The sequence below is a fragment of the Pan troglodytes genome, chromosome 6 (assembly GCF_028858775.2).
Source record: "Pan troglodytes isolate AG18354 chromosome 6, NHGRI_mPanTro3-v2.0_pri, whole genome shotgun sequence".
Taxonomy (NCBI): domain Eukaryota; kingdom Metazoa; phylum Chordata; class Mammalia; order Primates; family Hominidae; genus Pan; species Pan troglodytes.
Window position 1 is genome coordinate 20,526,822 of NC_072404.2, and position 22,178 is coordinate 20,548,999.

At 37.6% G+C, this 22,178-nt stretch overlaps 1 protein-coding gene across 24 annotated transcripts in view; it reads right to left on the reverse strand.

Annotated features, from left to right (window-relative positions):
• DGKB (diacylglycerol kinase beta) overlaps window positions 1–22,178 on the reverse strand; it is an 818,895-nt gene that overhangs the window by 565,773 nt on the left and 230,944 nt on the right. For 22 of the 24 annotated variants that reach the window (XM_063814062.1, XM_024357753.3, XM_024357755.3 and 19 more), the window contains one exon: window positions 16,773–16,926. The exons of the other annotated variants lie outside the window; for them this stretch is intronic. In XM_063814062.1, coding sequence (XP_063670132.1) covers window positions 16,773–16,926 — 154 coding nt within the window. The remainder of the gene's footprint in view (window positions 1–16,772; window positions 16,927–22,178) is intronic. 24 annotated transcript variants of the gene reach the window in all.

A 22,178-nucleotide genomic window follows, 5' to 3' on the forward strand; every position in this document is an offset into this window, starting at 1 on the left:
AAAACTCTGAATAAACATGATGGATATTAGAGAGGTAAAAACATATGAGTGGTTTGGTTTTTAAACGGTTCTGACTTTATTTCTGAAACCCATTATCTGTGTCTGTTCTATGACAAGGATATAGGTTGCTTATTACCTGTCTGGTGATAATCTAACCGAAATATGTTCACAGTAACTTGTTAGTTCTGTCTTACCCAGAAGCCACTGAAGTCAGATTGTGTGTATCTGACAAGGCCTGAAGATAAACCGCAATTATCCCTTGAGGGATATATGGCATTTTTAGAGGTATTTGGGAGAAATAACTAATGGGTTGAGTGGCTACTAGATTCCTAATCAACCAGGAGCTACTGTAAGGAATAATTTGAACCAAACACAGTTCTAGAACCCTGTTCTTAGCACAGATCTACCTGACTGCGTATGTCTCACTCTACTTTAGTTTTTCAATTTGTAACTTTCCATGAATACCCATCACCTCGTCAAGCCATCTCAAGATTCCCAGGCATATAATTCAATGTGTTGTGAAATGTCCCAAGTTAGTTTTATCACTGGTGATGTTGTCACTAATAAAGGGAACTATTTACTGAGTGCCTACTATGTGGCTGAAATCATGGTAGTAGCTTTAACACATATTATCTCACATTATTCTTACGTGAACGCTGTGAGGTAGAGTGCATTTCCCCCACTTTACAGATTAGGGACCGTCTTACAGATTTTAACTTCCCAGAGTTTCATAACCAGCAAGACAAATCCATCTTCCTGTTTCACAGTGGTAGCTTACAAACTATTTTTGTTCAAGGCCAATCATAAAAGTGTAAGAAAAATAATTTACATCTTAACACAGCACACACACACGCACGCACACACACACACGCACACACACATTAGTGGGATTCATAATTGCCCAAATATTTTCTTTTCTATATTAACCTACTCATATTCTATCCTATTCTGAAAATTTTTCTCAAACACCAACTAAATTGAATTTACTAGCCACCAATGGATCAAAAATCACAGTTTGAAAAAACACGGCTTTGGGTCTTTCCATCCTTTTTTATTTTTATTTTTTTAAATTTTTTTGAGATGGAGTCTCGCTCTGTAACCCAGGGGCTGGAGTGCAATGGTGCGATCTTGGCTCACTGCAACCTCTGCCTCCTGGGTTCAAGTGATTCTCCTGCTTCAGCCTCCTGAGTAGCTGGGATTACTGGTGCGGGACACCACGCCCGGCTGATTTGTGTGTGTGTATGTTTAGTAGAGATGGTGTTTCACCATGTTGGTCAGGCTGGTCTCGAATTCCTAACCTCATGATCCATCCACCTCGGCCTCCCAAAGTGCCGGGATTACAGGCGTGAGCCACCATGCCCGGCCCCTTTCTTTTTAAAATGAAGTCTTATTTATTTCAAATGTGGCTTTATGTTTTACATTAATTCTACCTCTGTTTATAAAGTTATCAACAGAGACATATATTGTAAACGGAATTTCCTTTTTAGTAGAAGTATCAGTGTATGTCTAATACAAACTAATAGTTATTTACGAACCAAAGAAGGCAGGGAATTGAAGACAATCCTGAGCTTTAAAAAAAAAAAAAAAATGACCGGAATAATTGAAACTAGCCAACTAAAGCTTAGCCAGCTGCAGGAATAAGCAGTTCCAACTTATGATAAAAAACATTTTGGCGCTGACCCTTGACATGACCATAACTTTCAGACTCGGAGAACACAGCACTTGAATTATGGTCGGATAAGCTATGACCTAACTCATCCTGCTGATGAGCTAATCCTCTTTTCCAGTGTTTCCCCCTGTGGTACTGAAATGATTTAATCAGCTTGATTTAACTCCTTTATAGAAAAATTCAGAACAAAACAAAAAAGAAAGAAAAGAATATGCTCTGACATTTATTTGAAAGAAAGCCAAATATATTATAGATCTTCACTTATTTAGAACATGGCATGATCATTTGTACTTATACAACTAAGGTAGATGGTGTTTAATTATCAGCTTTCATCATACTGAACACAAACAATTGAGAATGTAAGGATCACATAATTTTGTCTTTTCTGTATGTAATGTATAAATCGAGTATGAATGTACACATATAATTTGTATTTAGCATCACGTTTTTGAAGGAATATGCTACTGTACTAAAATTATTTTTGTTTGGAAAAATGAGTAATATTTTCCATTTTCTTTTCATGAAATATTGTTAACTGAACATTTAAAGCTGTATCATGTATTTATTACATGAGATACGGTTAAATGAATATTTAAAGCTGTATCATGTATTTATTTCCATGAAATATTATTAACTGAATATTAAAGCTGTATCACATATTTAATTGTGTCACAGTTTTACATTTAAATAGCTTAAAGCTTATATAAAAGAAATATGGGCATATATTCAATCTATACAATGAAGAACGAATCAACTCTTCCTTAAGTCCAATAGCAGCCAAATTTGAGAGGTAAAATATATATTTTTGGAATGATTTATAGAGTGCACTGAAGAAGATAAAATGTCAAAGACCTTTTATTATTATTACTTGATAAAAAGAAAATTGTAGAACAGGACTTAATTCTTTAAAACTATTCTTTTTTAAAAAGTTTGAGGCTCACAACAAAATTGAGACTGTACAGAGATTGAACACTGCTTTATATCTTTCCTTCATTTTCTTCACTCAAGTCTTGCTTACTTCAAATATCTCTCTGTGTTTCACATTAATTCTACTTCTGTTTATAAAGTTATTACCCACTACACATGCATATTCCTCCCCACTACCAATATTCTCCACCAAAGTAGTATGTTAGTTACAACTGGTTAAACTACATTGACACCTCATTACTACCCAATCTCTATAATATACATTAGGGTTCTCTTTTTGTTGTATATTCTATGAGTTTGGACAGGTGTATAATGAAGTGTCTACCATTATAGTGTCTTTCAGGGAAGTTTCACTGCCCTAAAATATTTCTACTCTGTTTATTTATCTCTGCCCTCCCAACAACCTCTGAACCTTTTATTTTCTCCCTGATTTTGCCTTTCCCATAGTGTCATAGAGCTGAAATCATACAGACTGGCTATTTAGACTGGCTTTTTCTGTTATTAATATGCATTTACATTTCCTCCATGTCTTCTTATGGCCTGATAGCTCATTTCTTTTTATCACTGAATAACATTGCATTGTCTGGATGTACTACAGTTTATGCATTCATCAACTTGATTAAATTTTGAGGTGTTTAATTAATAAAAAAGCTTGGCCAGGCACCGGAACTCATGCCTGCAATCCCAGCACTTTGGGAAGCCGAGGTGGGCGGATCACAAGGTGAAGAGATTGAGAACATCCTGGCCAACATGGTGAAACCTCGTCTCTACTAAAAATACAAAAATTAGCTGGGCGCGGTGGTACATGCTTGTAGTCCCAGATACTTGGGAGGTTGAGGCAGGAGAATCGCTTGAACCCAGGAGGCGGAGGTTGCAGTGAGCCAAGATCATGCCACTGCACTCCAGCCTGGGCAGCAGAGTGAAACTGTCTCAAAAATAAATAAATAAATAAATAAAAATAAAATAAAAATAAAAAAACTCACAGATTTATTCCTGCTCCCACCACCTCCCCAAGATCAGCCCACTTTTTAAAAATGTTTCTTTATATTATGTTTTCATTTAGTTTTCTGAAAGCAGATCCTGGTCCTCAATCTATCTCCATAGGAGTTATTTTTACAGCCTACTCTACCCTTTATTTATTTATTTATTTATTTATTTATTTATTTATTTATTATTTATTTATTTTCTCTTTTGCCCTTTCCCTAAATCTGGCTGAAGCTCACTACTTATCTTCCTCGATTGCAGTTCACTACCCTGAAGAAAAGTCCTTTTTCCTTTTAAGAAGTTTCCACTAATCTAATGGTTATTCAGAAGCTTAGGAGACAACATGTACGGCAATCAAAAAGTTGCAAGCCTGACTTCTTGACTACAGCTGAGATGGTAAAATGATAACATGAAATAGTAAGTGAGATCCTTTCTAGCAGCAATAGCCTCTGGTGAGGAAGCTCAAAATTCTATTTTTAATTAACAAAGGCCAATTTTACACACCCAGTCATAAGTGAAATTCTCTCTTTACAACTCAAATGAAACATAAAGCTGGGCAAAACAAAAGGGTTTGTTTGTTTGTTTTTTGGCCTCAAGTGATCAGAGCTAAATATTGCTTCAGAGTAAATATTGCAATTGACACTTAAAGTAGTATAATCTGCAGATTCTTCTACTTGCCCTAGGCTATACTACTTTAAATATTTCATCACAAAAGTGAAGCAAATGTGTGTGTGTATATATATGTGTGTGTGTGTATATACACATACACACACATATATATGTGTATGTATATACTACAATAGTACAAAATAAAGTGAAAAATAAGCATTGTAATTAGAGCGTATTAGTCTTTTAGGAATAATTATCTTGTACTTAGCATTTATTTCTGTTAAAATAAGTTCATTATATTTACACACACATACATACACACATACACATTGTTTTCTTCAAAGCTTTAGTTATAAAAAGTAGTTAGCATTAGTCATATCGAATGTTGCCTACTATTATCATATTGCTAAGCACATGATTTTCATTATACTCCAATCTAGACACTTCATTTCTTGAAACAATAACCTCAAAAGTTGTATTTAATAGATAATTTTAATTCCAGCTTCAGGTTCAATTATTAGCAGATAAGTTTTGGGTACCTGTTAAATTAGTGCCTCTGGTCCAGTTTGTTTTATTTTCAAACACTTGCATTTCATATAATGTAAACAGTGACATTTTCTCTATTTCTTAATGAAATAGTCAAAAACAATAACATGGATCACATTTCTAAATTTATAAGGCAATACAGCACTGGCAATTTAGCTTTTTCTTTTAAAATATTGGTTCAATTTACAGAAACGTATCAGATTTATTTATCACATAGTATAATTATATTTCCAACATCCATACTATTGGTCATAATGAGTAGCACAGATAATCAGAATAAAAATAGTTGATATTAGTATTGTCATATATTTCATGATTTTTACACTTAATCTTTCAACTATGCTTGCTGTAGTATATTATAATTATCTTTCATTCTTTATGTTTACCCAAACCGGCAGCAAAATTAGGTAGATGGCATTTTCAGTGAATAAGAAATGTAATAGAGATGGTGATTCCTTATAAAGAGAAGACAGACTGTGAGATACAGTCCCTGATATGAAACTGGGATCAGACAAACCTCTCTGAGAACATACTCTGGTTTTCATCTGTTTGGACATTGGCAAAAACCCCAAACAAGCAATTACAGGGAGAAGGACTTAAAGTATAGGTCTTTGGGGATAATGTTTTAAGAGCAGAGTAACCTCTGTGAAGGAACAACATTAATAACAGCTCTGGTTGTGTGCAAACAATACTTTTGTACAGTGGTCTTATTTGACCCTACAATTCTGTTTTAAAGATGAGAAAGTGGAAAGTCAGTAAGTAAACTGTTCGTGATCATATACCAGTCAGTCAACAGAGGAAAAAGGTGAAGACAAATCATCTCATTCCAAACTTTGGGCTCTTTTTAAAAGCAGTAAAAATGAGATCTGTCTACACCAGTGTTATCCAATAAAATTTTCTGAAGGCTGAGTTCAGTGGTTCACACCTGTAATCCTAGTGTTTTGGGAGGCCAAGGCAAAAAGATCATTTGAGTCCAGGAGTTCGAGCCCAACCTGGGCAAAATAGGGAAACTTCATCTCTATAAAAAATTTTTTAAATTACCCATTGGGGTGGCATGCATTTGTAGTCCCAGCTACCTGGGGGGCTGAGCAAGAGGATCATTTGAGCCCAGCAATTCAAAGTTACAGTAAGCTACGATCATACCACTGCAGTCTGGGCAACAAACAGAGCAAGATTCTGTCTCTTGAAAACAAAAAACAAAAAACAAAAAAACTTTCTGCACTCTTCAATACAATAAAATTAACTACATATATCTATTTGACCAAAATTATTAATGAATTTAAATTTAAATAGCAATGGATAGCTAGTGGCTACCGTATCAGGTTGCGTAGGCTGTATGCTGTATGCAGATGGATAATTGAAAGTTATTCAAATTATTCTCAGTAATTTGAATATATGTAAGTATGGGACAAAAATAATTAAACCACCACATATTAAAAGAGCCCATGATGCCAAATTTTCTGTATTTATCACATGAAAAGAAATTCCAATAATCTCCTTAAATTTCACTGTACAGATATTGTTCAGAATGTATAATATCTTTAAAACAAAAAGGATATGTTGGTTTTTTTTTTTTTTGAGATAGGGTCTCACTCTCTGATGCCCAGGCTGGAGTTCAGTGGCATGTTCACTACAACCTCCACCTCCAGGGTTCAAGAGATTCTCCCACCTCAGCCTCCAAGAAGCTGGAATTACAGGTGTGAGCCACGACATCCAGCTAATTTTTGTATTTTTTGGTAGAGACGGAGTTTCACCATGTTGGCCAGGCTGGTCTCAAACTCCTGACCTCAAGTGATCTATGCACCTCGGCCTCCCAAAGTGCTGGGATTACAGGCGTGAGCAACCATGCACAACCAATATGTTGAAATTGAACTTTATGCTATGTATGCACACCAAAACATTGAAACATAATTTATTTAATGAATAATGGTAATGACTGGCATTTATTAAGCATGTATAATGTACACAATACTATTTCAAATGATGTACTTGCATCATGTTTTTCTTCAGTCTCACAATAGTTAAGAAAATACATACACATATTATCCCCATTTTACAGCTAAGAAAACAGAGGTGAGAACAAGTTGCACAGGTACGACTCAAAATGCAGTCTGAATTGGAGTTTTATTATTTATTTATTTTTATTTATTTATTTATTTATTTATTTTTGAGATGGAGTCTCACTCTGTCGCCCAGACTGGAGTGCAGTGGCGCAATCTGGGCTCACGGCAACCTCTGCCTCCCAGGTTCAAGCGATTCTCCTGCCTCAGCCTCCCAGGTAGCTGGGATTATAGGCACCTGCCACCACACCCAGCTAATTTTTGTATTTTTAGTAGAGACGGGGTTTTTTTATGTTTGCCAGGCTGGTTTCTAACTCCTGACCTCAGGTGATCCATGGCCTCCCAAAGTGCTGGGATTACAGACGTGAGCCACCGTGCCCGGCCAGAATTGGAGTTTTATACTCTAAGCATGATTCTGTGAGGCTGGACAGAGAAAAATAAATCAGAGGAAACTGTCTTCTGCCTCTCAATAAAAGACCTTTGTTTTAAGAGTCTGGTTTTCAAGACTCTTAAGGGTGGATACATTGATTAAATCATAAACATTTGAAAGAAAATTAGAAACCATAGCCAGAGCTAAGAACTCTAAATTTTCATCTTCCATTTGGCCCATGTCTTGGGCCATCCATCATAACATGTTTGTGAACATGTATTTATATGTGTGCTTGCATGTGTAAACATGCACATATATTTGCCAAATCTTTATGTATGATTTTTCTTATTGCTCATCTGTGTTTTTGATAGATATACAACTAGCCCTTTATAATCATAAACACAATAAATATTCAGGACCCTTAAGATTAGTCATGTAAAACCAGATCCCAGGTACTGAGGATAAAGCATGGAACAAAGCAGGAAAATCCCATTTCCACAGAGCTTTCATTCCAGGGGATCAAAGCAAGTGTCCAACACCATTGCATATTTTCTAGCTATGACTAGGTGTTTTTATGAGTGAAATAATGTTATGATGGATTTGGGCCTCTGCAGGGTATTAAATCTCTTATTTCCTTTTGCTAGAATATTACAAACTGTAAATAAATATTTTTGAACATGAAAGTACAAAAATGTTAAGACAACACTATTATTTAGTATGCAATCATTAAGATGAAAATACAGAAACTCCTGTGTGTTGGGTGAATAAATCTAATAATAAAGTAAAGGTGGAAAATTTGAGGACCAAATTTTACTTGGAATATTCAGATGGAAGAAAAAAGAAACCTGATTATTCAAGTCTAACATATTAAAAACCATTTGATGATTAAAGGAGAGACTTGAAGAGAAATCATCCCTTACTGGCAGTAATTATGTTAAAAACAGGACCACAAAATTATTGCAAGGAAGAGGTTGGCAGGATAAAATATTTTTTGAAGTAAAATAATCTGTGGATCATTACTTCTAATGATAATAATTAGAAGTATGAATTCAATACTACAGAGGTACATCAAATGTAAAGGTTGATATAAATAAATATGAATTGGCCAGTAGACAGAATTTATTTCATCTGTATTCCTGGAGCATTTCTGTGTCAGTAAGTTTATTACCTCAACAGTAATAAGTATGTCGACATTAAGAAATACACCAATGTATTTTAAATATCTACTGTGTGTCAGGAATTCCCCTATCTCATAGTCACACAAGCGTTCAGTGTTTTGGGGACCCTGTCTTTCCTTGTTTGCATTGTGGAAACTGAAATAACTTATCAGTTATAAAAGACCTGTTAAGGTACAGCACAGTAATAAAAAATACACATACACACATATATATTTAATATCCTCAAGACAGTCCTAATAAGAGAAATATCTTCTCAGCACAATTAATGAAGTATACCTTTCAGCAAGAACATTCAGTAAGTCTATTTGGTGAAAGAACATTTCTCCCAAGTTTCAAGTATCTCATTCTCATTGTACAATTTTCTGTTCTTAATTGATTAACTTCCTGACAGACATTTTCCTTTTCTATCTAAAATAAGTACTTGGGGTGTGACTCAAATGCACAGAAAACATAAAATGACATAATCCTCCTATTGATATTATAGCTTATTGATATGTGTAGCATCACAGTGCAAATTAACCATTGCCTCATCAGACAAGCAATGGGAGAGTTGGGGACCAATGATAAGGCACCTAATTTTTTTCAGAGATAGCTGTTACTACTCTCAATCTGAAATATCTTCTGGACCCTTTTATACCGTCAGCCTCCTTCTCCTTCATGATAGCTTCCACCTCACTAGCAGTGTAATTATTTTCTGGCTTAAAATCTCATAATGGCTTTCCAATTTCTTCTGGATAAAATTCACAACTTAGCATGACAGGCAAAACTCTTCCCCACCTGGCCTTGGCTACCTCTCTCGCCTCTTCTGCAGAAGCACAACTGGAGTCCAGGCCAGATCCAGACCTCTCAGTGCTCCTAACAAGTCTATCTTCCTCCAGTCTCCTACGGTCCTTGGGGCTTTGACCTTGCCAGGCCCTCTTTCCTCATTCCACTCCAGGCCATGCCCGATACTTACAAGGTCATGAGCATCATCTGCTCTGGGATGAACAGAAATGACCTTTTTGAACTCCTATCTTAGTTTAAGTGAATCATGAGGATTCCACATTCCCAGTCATCTTCAGCCTCAAGCTGCACTTTCCAGCCTCCTTTTTTTTTTTCTCTCTCTGAGATGGAGTCTCGCTCTGTCGCGCAGGCTGGAGTGCAGTGGCGCCATCTCAGCTCACTGCAACTCTGCCTCCCAGGCTCAAGCAATTCTCCTGCCTCAGCCTCCCGAGTAACTAGGATTACAGGTGTGCACCACCACGCCCAGTTGATTTTTGTATTTTTAGTAGAGACGGGTTTCACTATGTTGGCCAGGCTGGTCTCAAACTCCTGACCTTATGATCCCCCCACCTCAGCCTCCCAAAGTGCTGGGATTACAAGCATGAACCACTGTGCCAAGGCTCCAGCCTCTTTTTGTATACATTTTTGCCAATACTACTTACTACCATCTGATATGGTACACGTATTTACTTTTCTGTATGTCTGCCTCTCCCCACTAGAATGGAAACGGGTTTCATTTTCTTTTCTTTTCTTTCTTTTTTTTTTTTTTGATGGAGTCTCACTCTGTTGCCCAGGCTGGAGTGCAGTGGCGCCATCTTGGCTCACTGCAAGCTCCGCCTCCTGGGTTCACGCCATTATCCTGCCTCAGCCTCCCGAGTAGCTGGGACTACAGGCGCCTGCCACCACATCCGGCTAATTTTTTTGTATTTTTAGTAGAGACCAGGTTTCACCATGTTAGCCAGGATGGTCTCGATCTCCTGACCTCGTGATTCGCCCACCTTGGCCTCCCAAAGTGCTGGGATTACAGGCATGAGCCATCATTTTGCTCACTGATGTATCCCTAACAACTCGAACAGTAAATATCAATTTATAAGTGATGAATTTTGAATCAATGAATACTGAATGTCTTACAGTTCATACATTGCCCTTTGATGGGACATTAAAAAATTTTTGAATAGAAATGTATATGTTGATTTCTCTCCTTGGAACTCCTTTCACATCCTTTCCCACCCTTACTTACTCCCCTCTCCAACTTTACCTGGATAACTCCAGTTTACACTGGATGACTCCTGCAACGGTTCACCTCCTCTTTTCCTCTAGTTTTACTTGGGCTCCTGTAGGCACCTCACTCTTTTCTCCACATAGTCAGTTCAAAAGTGGTTTACAATATTTATTTTATTATAATATAATTGAACACATAATTGTTCATCTTTTTGCTTGACTTTAAAGGATCCTCAGCTTTCCTGTGGAAGTTCTAGCATATAATGAATTTAAATAAATAGATAGATGCATGAATTAATGAATGAATAAAATAAATTACTAAATGGCACACCTATCAATTGAGTGCCTATTATTATTTAAAGGGGGCTAGGAAAATCTTCTCTTTCTTTCTTATAAAACAATTAGGAAGAAACAACAACAAAAATTGTTACGCTGACCTGCAACAAGTACCAGACATTTTCTATTACAGATGCAACATTTTGGACATTGTGTAGTCCAACAGAAACAAACAGTATGAGTGTTTAAATGAGTTAATATACTATATTACGTCCTATTTTAATTACTATATTATTAAAGAAACTAACAGTTACTAATAATTGCTGTTGATTGCTATCTTATATGTAAAGAAAGGTAATTTCTCTGAAGGCAGTTAATTCAGTTAATGAATACTAAATGGTTGGAGTTGGCATGGGTGGGGATGGAGAAGGGACAGGGATGCTACAAGGGACAAATGGTGTCTTGTAAAAGTACCAGAGTGCCAGGGTTTCTTCCCAGTTGCACACTCCAGGTGTGCCATCTTATTAATCATTGAATTCCTAGTATGGAACGCACCACGTGCTATTTAATTAAGAGTGACACTTTAGCTGAGGCTTTAAGGAAGCATTGGGTTTTCATGCGATAAGGGCAAAGAAACATTATGTAAGAAAACTCAGTCCTGAGTGAGAAAAGCAGGTTTAAGTCACAGCAAATAGTTGGATACGGGGTGCACAGGGCAGGGAGATGGAGCGAATAGGGTTGTAGGCAGATGCTATAGCCTACGTGACATGGTGCTTCATGGCCATGGAACTCTAATTTTATCACCTTCTTCACTGTGACTCTGGATCCTGGAGTCTCATAAAGGTAACTTCAGGTGGGAATGAATGTCTCAAAAGGTGGGGATGACTGCAACTCCATGTACTCATGTATCTCCTGCACCCATGCCCTTCACTAAAGCAACTCTGCTTTAGCTAGCTTTACATATTGAGAATTTAAGTTTGCTTGAAAAATAAGTTTAATTAAAAAATGCTCTGACAGTTGACAGTGAAGGCCTGAAATTTAGAAACCCAGGAGTAATATAATCAGGCTTCTGTTTGAAAGAACGTTTTGGAGATGGGAAGTCAGGGCCTGCTCTGAGAGCTTGCTAATTGATAGTTTATGATGAATTAAACTATGACACTGGCAGAACGTTTGGGAAGAAGCAGTTATAATGAGTACTAGAGATTATTTTGTGATTAACTAAATATGGGAAGTGACGCAGTGGAAGGTAGGAGGATTCTAGTATTTTAGGACTGGGAAGTGGATAGATTCTTGGATGCTATTCACCAAAATAGAAGGTAGGAATAGTAGCAGGTTTGTGCAGAATCTAATGAACTTTCAAACACAGTTAGTTTGGTATCTAACTGTTTGAAAGATGTGGACATCCAGACAAAGTGTTCCATCTAAAATACAGTAAGTAAATATTATTTGTGAGCTGTGTAGGTTGTGTGGGGAGTAACTGAGGTACGTTATGTCTGACAGTGCCAATTTGTTATATGATGCAAAAAGAGTCATGTGTTGAAATGAGAAGACATTTAAATAAACTTAAAAACGGTTAAAAAATCAACATAATTGATCTAGGATACAGTGCCAATAATAAATAATTTTTACATTGTTTTAAAAAAACTGAAGAAGTGTTAAGGTCATATAAACATTGGGTAGTAGGAATTTATAGTGACAGATATCTGCATATTTATTAAATTTCTCTTAGGTTATGTTGAGTGTTCAAGTTGTAGGGACTGATATGGGAGATGACAATTTTGATTGACGGTTGAGGTTGTGAGCCTCAACCATCTTTCTGCAACCATGTTGTAGAAAAAGAAAGATTCCAACTGATTTTAAAAGTGTATAAAGAAGGAAATTAACAAATGGTGGGCCCCAAGGATGGAAGCAATATCAGAAATTGGTCATTGAACTGGCAGAGACGAGAGATTAGAGACCTGACATTTGCAATAACGCAGAAGTGGTATGAAAAAGCTGGAGAGATAATGCATTAGCGATATCTTCAAAAATCAAAAGTCAAATACGGAAACAGTAGTAGTGACATCATTTTTAAATAGGTGATAAGAGGCATTTATATTACAACAAATTATATTACAAAAATAAGTCATCTTCTTCATGAAATGCCAAATGGATCATTACATATTACAGTCAAACAAAACCCAGCTATACATACGCATATGTATAAATACATACAACCTTTATGCCTATTTATAATTATTTTTAAATTTTTATTCTATAAAAACTAAATGTTTCGCTTTTACTATGTATCCTGTAATTGATTATCATTCAGTAGTGAGCATAATTTTTTTTTCCTTTTCAGTTTTGTTTTTTCTTGAGAAGCCCTTATTTTTTAGTTGCTATATAGAGTAAAAGACTACCTACTCTATTCCTGCTGGAACTGTGGTAATGAAATATGGTGAACTATAACAGCATAAACCAAACCAGATTGTAGCCCCTCTCTGTTCAAAAGTCTGTTATTTTTCAGCCACAAAAACACCTCGTTATACATTAGATAACAGATTATTGCAAAGCAAGATTCTATGAATGGAAAGGCATTTCTTTTGTCAGTTTCTGAGTCAAGGCTACTTCAGCCTTGAAAATTTTATTGTTGTCTATTGTTCCTTCTTCCTCAGGAAAAAAAAATAACTATCAAAGGTGGGTCTGAAAAAAAAATAGGGTTAGATATAGTCCTGGGCAAGACACTATGTACTTAGTTGTAAAATGTGGAGGCCAAGCTTTGAAAAGGAATTAGAGTTTAATTAATCATTGCTGCATGAGGATTACAAAGCCCATATTCCTTTCATGTAGTCTGTGTAGAATGCGTAATTTTCCCAAATTCAAGTACAATCTGTTTTTCCTTTTTTTTTCCATTTTGAAACTTGATTTGATTTTTACCCCTAATAAATCTGCCATCTTCTATTCAGTAGATACTATAGGCTATTAGAAGAAAAGGAAGTTTTAGGTTTGAATTTCTTACAAAATCACGTAAATTATCAGAATTGTTCTCTTTCTTCCATATGTGATACAGTTATTTAGCCAGACAACATTATCCAGAAATATTTTCTCTTCTTTCTCAAAACTCAAGGGCAATATTGTATCATGTAGAATTAAATACAGGACAACTGTCTTATTTAATTCAATTTAAGGTATGTGTGTGATACATTTATAGCATGCAGCAGAGAACAAGGAAGTTTTAATTTCTAGAATCATTTTAAAATGTTCAACCCAAAACACTATTAAACTGTAATACTACACATTAAGAATAGATCCACTGAAACTCATTCCGAGAAAAACAGCAAGTGCGGTGAGGCCTCTCAATTCATGATTGAAAGAGAATTATTTAAGAATCTAAAAATATTTTCTAAGAAGAGAAAAATGATGATAAACGTATTAGTCACCATACATCTTAAAGGGCTATCATGTGGAATATGTACACTTGTTTTAAAAAAGCTTCTATCAACATGTGATTACTTTATGAAAAATATGTTACATCATTAATAGATGGGAAGGCCAGACGCCATGGCTCATGCCTGTAATCTCAGCACTTCGGGAGGCTGAGGCGGGCAGATTGCTTGAGGCCAGGCATTCGAGACCAGCCTGGTCAACATGGTAAAACCCTATCTCTACTAAAAATACAAAAATTGGCTGGGCATTTTGGCATGCTCCTGTAGTTCCCAACTACTTGGGAGGTTGGGGCAGGAGGATCTCTTGAATCCAGAAGGCAGAGGTTGCAGTGAGCCAAGATCATGCCACTGCACTCAAGCCTGAGACCCTGTCTCAGAAAGAAAGAAAGAACAAAAGAACAAAAGAACGAAAGAACAAAAGAACGAAAGAACGAAAGAGAGAAAGAGAAAGAAATAAAGAAGAAAGAAAGAAAGAAAGAAAAAGACAAAAAGAAAGAAAGAAAGAAGGGAGGGAGGGAGGGAAGGAGGGAAGGAAGGAAGGTGGGAGGGAAGAAAGGAAGGAAAGAAGGAAGGAAGAAAGAAAGGGAAGCAGTACAACATAAGGCTTAATATTATGGACTCTTCGTCATATTGTCTAAGTTTCATTTATGGCTCAACCATCTATTTCTTAATTACATGTTCTTGCATTTTTATTTATCATAATGTCCATTATTGAACTTATCTCTATACCAACACGTGTGTGTGTGTGTGTGTGTGTGTGTGTGGTGTGTGAAATGGAGTCTCGCTCTGTTGCCAGCCTGGAGTGCAGTGATGCGATCTCGGCTCACTGCAACCTCTGCTTCCTGGGTTCAAGTGATTCTCCTGTCTCAGCCTCCCAAGTAGCTGGGAATACTGGCGCCTGCCACCATGCCCGGCTAATTTTTTTTTGTATTTTTAGTGGAGACGGGGTTTCACCATGTTGGCCAGGCTGGTCTCAAACTCCTGACCTTGTGATCTGCCCACCTCAGCCTCCGAAAGTGCTGGGATTACAGGCATGATCCACCGTGTCCGGCCTCTATACCAACAATTCTATATTCCACTTTGTGATACTAGAGCTGGGACTCTCTAGACTTGTGGCTCTCCTGGGATCCCTGAGCTCCTTGCAGGAGATTTTTAAGGTCAAAATAATTTTCATAATGGTATTAAGATATTATTTGCTTTTCTTACTCTTATTCTCTTTTGAATGTACAGTGAAGTTTTCAAGAGGCTATATGACATATGATCCAGCAACAGAAACATAGCACCAGATATAATTTACCCAGCTGTCTTCCATGAAGCCAGGCATTAAAGAGATTTGCAATTATGCAAAACAATGCTACCCTTCTCACTATTTTTTGTTTTTGAAAATAGTTATTTTTCATAAGAATGGGTTATTTTTTGTTAACAGGTAGTGGTTTGATTCTTGTTATTTTTGGAATGTCTCATCTTTAATATGGTAAATATCAATAGATATCATCCACATAAACATAAGTTCCTTCAGGTCTTCAATTTTTAAGAGTTCAAAGAGTCCTGTGATCGAAGAGTGAGAAACACTGCTGCAGACATTTCTTCATTGCCAGTGGATTCCTGTTCTATCCATAGAGGGCACTAGAGACAGACGAGAAGGCACAGGGGTTGGGGTGGTGGGGTGGGGAGTCGCGGGAGAAGGGGCTGGACCCAGCAAGAGAGCCTGCTGCTCCTGTTGAATCTCTGCAGCGTTTCAGCCCGGTAGCAGGTTGTCTCTACCTGCAGACTCTAAAGCAGTGTAGGCTCTAGTCTCTAGCTCATGTCCACACCAACAAAAGCACAATGAGCTCCCTGCTAAGCAATCTGGGACAGGCCACGGTGATGCACCCTCCTCAGATGTCTGAGTTCCTGGGCTATAGACTAGTCTTGAATTCCCCAGTTACCAGAGGCAGCCAGGAAGTATCACTTCCACAAAAGTCCAAGGGCTAGGTTTGCTAGGCAACCCCTCACCTCAGAATTTCATCCTAGCTCCAAGGAATCCTTTCCTCAGGGCTTCTAGGTGGTGATTACTGCCATCTAAGGGCAGCACATGTTTCCTTGAGTCTATCTACATCACCTGTCTTTTCTTTTTGCTTTTTCAATCCTTTGAAACAGCTTAACCAATTACACTGTTTTACATTGGGTAATACAGTGAAATTTCTCTTTTCTTGACTGGAGGGAGATTGATACAACAGGTATTAATGTAAGTATGCATCTCTAAAAAGCTACCCATAATGAGAGAAACACCATCTCTACGGTGACACAAATTTACAGTATCTAAAAGAAAAATCAAATCTCTGTTCTGAGCTTACAAATCTAAACATGTGAAAGTATATTGGCAATTAGCAAAATAGATATTAAATATTATACCTTTTTAGATATAGTTGCTTTGTGACCACATTTTCAAATACTCAGCAATCTATACGTATCTAGTTATTTAACAAGAGCAGTTTTCCAAATTTGATGGAAATATGTCTTCAAATTATTACCTATACATAGAATTCTAAAGCAAGTGATAGATAAGGATAAATTATATTTTCTCTAATTAGCTATAATTTTACTGGAAACATTTTAAATGATTCACACAATCTTATTGTGAAAGTCTAAACCCTGTAACAAAACAATTTTTATGCAAATCATCATTCATCTTTTATGATAACTAGATATTTATTTAGCCTTTGAAATTTGTACTATATAAATGTTTAAAGTAAGTAAACTTACCGCCTGATAGGAGAGCAGGCTTAATTTTTACCATTGGACTAGAATGAGGAAACTTGTTGCTAAATGACATGAAAAGGTGTGCAGTGAAATCATCAGGAAGCTCGGCTTCCAGGAATGTCTTCATGAATAGTTTGAAACCTTCAAAATCTATTGTCTGGAAAAAAAAATGTAAACATGTATTTTAAGATCCAATCAAATGTTAAAATCCTGTGCTGTGTTCAAAATCATTAGAAGTAGAAATGACCTCAAACCATTTTTATATCCAAGTTTAACAAATGGAAAGTGCCTATTTGAGAAATAGGGTGGGCCGTCCTGGGCTAACATTGGCAATGGGATATGTTTGTCTTACCTGTGATGGCATAGCAGGAAGAGGAAGAAGTTTCTAGTTAGATATTTCTATTTCCACAGTATCTCTAATGCCTTGAAAAATGTACTGTTTGAAACTTAGTTTCCTCCTCTCTAAATTGGGAATAATAATCCCACCCCATATAATTGTTGCAGTGATTAAATCAGGCGATCACTGTGAACAAGCCAATACAGAGTCATAAATACACAGCAGGCACTCAGAGAGAAAGGAATTTTCCATATTTTTTGCTTGTCACTAATGGTGATTATCGCTTTTGACAATGTAAAAAGAGGTTAACCTTAATGTTTCAACTAAATGCCAAGCTCTATTGATAAACCTAAAACTTCATATGCAGACTTTCCAAAGAAACATATTTTAAGATTTTACTCTCTGATACTCATTGCAGAACTATATAAATGATTAGACATTTATTTGGAGAGAATTGTGGTGGTGGTAAGGATCTCCATGCCCATTAGGGGTAATGGTGATGGAAGACAACTTCCAACCTCAAGCTTAATGAGAGCGTTTCACAGGAGCCATAGTGAAGAGCTTGGTTTCTCCTTGCAGATGAAGGCAGTGAACCAGGATCTGACTGCGCCTAGGAAATTGAGGACAAGCACATGGGTGCTTTGGGGACAAAGGCAAGAAAATGGTACTGTTTTAAGTTGGCCAAAACTCCTCGCTTTGGACTGCAGGAACAATGGTGCATGAGTATTTTCTGGGAAACAGATGTAGACCACATGGAGGAGAAGGCCAGTGGAGTGGTCTTGGGTTCTATCCAGTAGGGCATTTGAAAGGACTAGAAGACCTACAGAGAAGAGGCTGGAATAAAGCCACATATGTCCAGATCAAGAGAGTGCAAGGGATGGGCTTTATAGGGAGCCCTTGAAGGCCAATTTTTTTTTTTTTAACCCAGTTTAATGTGCTGAGATGCAAGAGGAAATTTGGCTAGCTGATGCTCTTAGTTTTGTTCACATTGCTGGCAGGTAAGAATAAAATTAACTTTGGAATAGAAAGTTTGTTTTTCCTATGTAATAATACTGGGGGAAAGACATGGAGATTGACCGAATTTATTATTGTATTATTTGGGACAAACCTAATATTAAATGTGACATTCAGGAATATCATTAGACATAGTAAATTTTTATAGATTTGATCATGTGCCAATTAAGTTTACATACGATGTTTGCTTTTTACCTAATAGAATCTCAGGCAATAAAACCAAACACTTTATTTATCAATAGTCCCAAGATTCTGCCTATACCTTAATCTAACTTTTTTATTTAGTTTCACTTTGCTTATTGATTCTCACAAGGACACTTCACATATTTATTTTGGTGGCAGTAAAAAGACTTCATTTTCTTCTATATTTCATAAATTACCACCACCACCATAGAATATTGTCAATTCTAGCCCGGGAGGTGGAGGTTGCAGTCAGCTGAGATTGTGCCACTACACTCCGGCCTGGCGATAAAGTGAGACTCCGTCTCAAAAAAAAAAAAAAAAAAAAAAAAGAATATTGTCAATTCTAGTAGTAGAGTGAACTATATAACTAAAAACTCTGAATAATATAAAAAATGTGAAGAATAGCCTCAGGTAGGAGAAGTACTTCCAAAAAAGCAATTTGCTACAATGAATTCAGCCAACACTTAAAAACATGGCGATTAGGCCAACAGTCAGACACGGGATCCAAATAGTTTCCTTGAAAAGGAACACCTACTCTTACTAAGAGAGCTCCTTAGAGATGACCTATTAAAGAGAAGTATTCCACATTCATTTGGGTGAGTGACCAAAATTGATAGCTAATCTTCAACATGTATGAAGGCCCATGAGGAACCAGGAGTTGATTTTATTGCAAAGTTGCAGGAAGTCCGTGGGATGAAAATATTCACAAGCATTGTGGTTAGAAGCAAAGTTACTTATGGTAGCACTTCCTTCTGTTCCTAGGTCTTCCATAGTCAGTATTTTGTTGAGCAACATAACAGATGATAAGGAGCATGGTCTTTGAAGTCAGACTACCTGGATCAACTCTTGAATCCAACACAAGCTGTGTGACTGTGGACAATTTAAGCTCTCTGCGCCTCAATTTCTTCGTCTATAAAATTAGAATAATAGCACCTACTTCTTGATTTGTTAGGAGGAACATATTATTTACTATTTTTAAAGCATCTGAATGACATCTGGCACATAGTAAACATTGTATGTAATTAAATAAATTTTTGTGTAAAGAATATCCATTTTAAAAATTCATAATTTGAAACAATATTTGAAGAAGAAGCCTCAAAACCACATTACTTCACATGTTCTCATATGCATTTAACAAACCATGCATGGTTCATTGTTGTCCTTGTTGCTGCTTTAAAAGCTGGTAGTAAAATGTGAACTTCCAGAAGTAGTAAAGGACTAGAAATTGATGAAAGTTTTTCTCTGGATCTGCTTTTGGACCATAATTATACCTTAAAACAGCTCTTTCAAGCCAAGACTTTAACTTGGTAACATAACAAACAAACAAAACAAACAAAAACAAAGAGTTCAGAATAAAGCAATTGTGTTTCAAATTCTAATACTTCCACTCACCACCTAACTGATAAGGGGCAAGGAATTTATCTGCTCTTTTGAAGGAAAAATATGCCAAGTCCCAAGTGTATACTCTTTACAGAGCCTTTCAGAACCCATGTCGATGCTCATTAAAATCGCTGCCTGTAATTTAACGATGAAAGCCAGAAAAATAACCAACCAAAAGGAAAAATGAACTTTAATATCTAACGATAGAGGCAGGACACAGAAAAATGTCTAGGCAGGTAAGGGAAGGTCCCCGGAGAACCTCCAACCTGCCCAGGTCACTGTGCACAGGAGGCCTGTCTAAACACGCCCATGGTGAAAAATTCTGTCCCATAACACATGCTCAGTAAGGGAAATAAATCAGTGTGGGGTGGCTCAGACTAAGGGCTCACATGTGCACTGGAAAAATGGGGTGGAGCTACCAGAAATTCATGCTCTATGCAGGGGAGAATCTTGGCCTCTTCAGCTCATGTGTGGTGGCCTGGTATTCAATTTGTGAGGTGGAAACCCGAATGCAGGACCCTCTCTTTGTTGAGAGCTTTCCTTTCTCTTAATAAATTCCACCCTCTTTACCCTTCAATGTGTCTGCATGCTTAATTTTTCCTGATCATGAGACAAGCACCCAGATTTAGCTGAATTAAGGAGCAAAAATTCCTGCATCATTTGATGGCCTATATGGGCATATGAGGAAGAGTGAGTAAAATGTGAACCCAAGAATCTCTTTCACTTTCGTTTCTGGGCCTTCCAGTCCTCAGACTTTTTCTGAAGGCAGAGGAAACTGCACCCCTTGCGTCACTCTTGGATTTGGGAATGTCAGCCTCAGTCCAACCCAGTCTTTGCTATGGCATTTTTCTTCTTTTTTTTTTCCAGGACTGTAATGGCACCTATCTTTTCTTTTACAATATCAGGAGTGTTCCATCCCAACCCCAACTGCTGCCACATAGGATAGATGCGGAAGTGGTGGCTCCCTGCCCTCCCCCACGTTCCCGCCCTGCTGGGGCACATGGCCCTGTGTCTGCTGTATGTACTTTCGGCATCCAACAGCCATGCAGGGCTGGACTGAGCCGCAGCTGCTGCCCGGGCCCCAGGGCAATCTTGGGGGCTAGAGGCCCTGTGCAGACAGCTGGCCAGCGTTCCCCGCCATGCATCTATACAGTCTTCCCCTCCCTTGGCCAAGGAGTCCAGCTCAGTGGGACAACAATTAAGTTTCTCTCTGTTTGCATAAGAACAAGAGGTTTCTTCCCCAGGCATTTCCCTGCCCTACGCTTAAGCCTTTTTTTTTTTTTTTTTTTTTTCTCCACCAGGTCAGGAGTTGATGGATTGGTGTGAAGGTAGTTACAGTTTTTGCTATTACCTAGATTGGCAGGGACCACAGTTGATTTTGCACCAACCTAGTAACACAGCCCTGTGAGTACAGGGGGCTTCTCAATGCCAGAGGATTTTTCTTGAAAAGTGTTTTATTAGGCCAGGACTCCAATTCACAGGACACCCTTTTCTCTCCCTTGTTTGAGAGGACCCAATTTTAGAGCTTTGCCTTAGCATTTGGCTTATGACAAGGAGGCAATTCTTTTGTCCCAAACTCAATTCCAAGCTTTGGGTTGAAGCCCTAGGAAAGAAAACTGGATCTTAGGGATCCAGAGGCAGACAACAATGGAAGTTAAAAGGCAAACACCACAGATGAGCATGACTAATTCCTGCTGATTAAGCCAAGCCTCCCATATCATGGATAGAGGTCATACTAGTATCCATGGCATAAATTAGGTGTAGGGAACTCAAAGGCTACTTATAGCAGGGGGAAAGGCAGTGAGTGCATGGGGAAGTGCGGATAATCCCACACCCTAGGCCCACCTTTTAACATGAGTGAAAGCTGCATTGACACCCATGGGTGGCACCCTGTTGTGGTCACCAGGCCTCAGGGATATAAGGATAAAAGAAGGAAAGAGGAAGCTTTTTCCTTCTCTCTCTCATGTACCCTGGGCATTCGATAGGAAGAGAAAGGAACCAAGGATGGCTTGCTCCTCTTTCTAGATGAGTAGCCATTCGTCTTCAGTCTGTGCACCTTACAGATGCATTCTGAGCTGGGGGGCTCCTTTGAAAAAAATGCCTTCTTTGTCCCCCTTGGTCCTCTCTTCACAGAAGGTTAATTGTGTCTCCATACTATAGGACACTCCTCTCGGATGCATCCTTCAAACTGTGAAGAGTTTATTTCTCAACCCTTAAACTGGTTGGCTTAGAATTGAGCTCAGGGGAGGGGAACCCAGAAGGCTGACATGCTGGCAAAGAGATAAAATATTTTTTAACAGTCAGACTTTTGGCCTCCATCTCCCTGTGCAAACCAGTAAAAGGAATTGTAAGAATCACTGTTAGATTCTCTGTAAAGTTTTGATTAATCGAAAAGTATTTATGAGGTTGGTCTCAAGCTGTAGCCAATCTGTTGTGCTTTGCATGTCTTTCTATATGGTTCTGTCAGAAAGAGGAGTACCTTAGGATGGGATAAG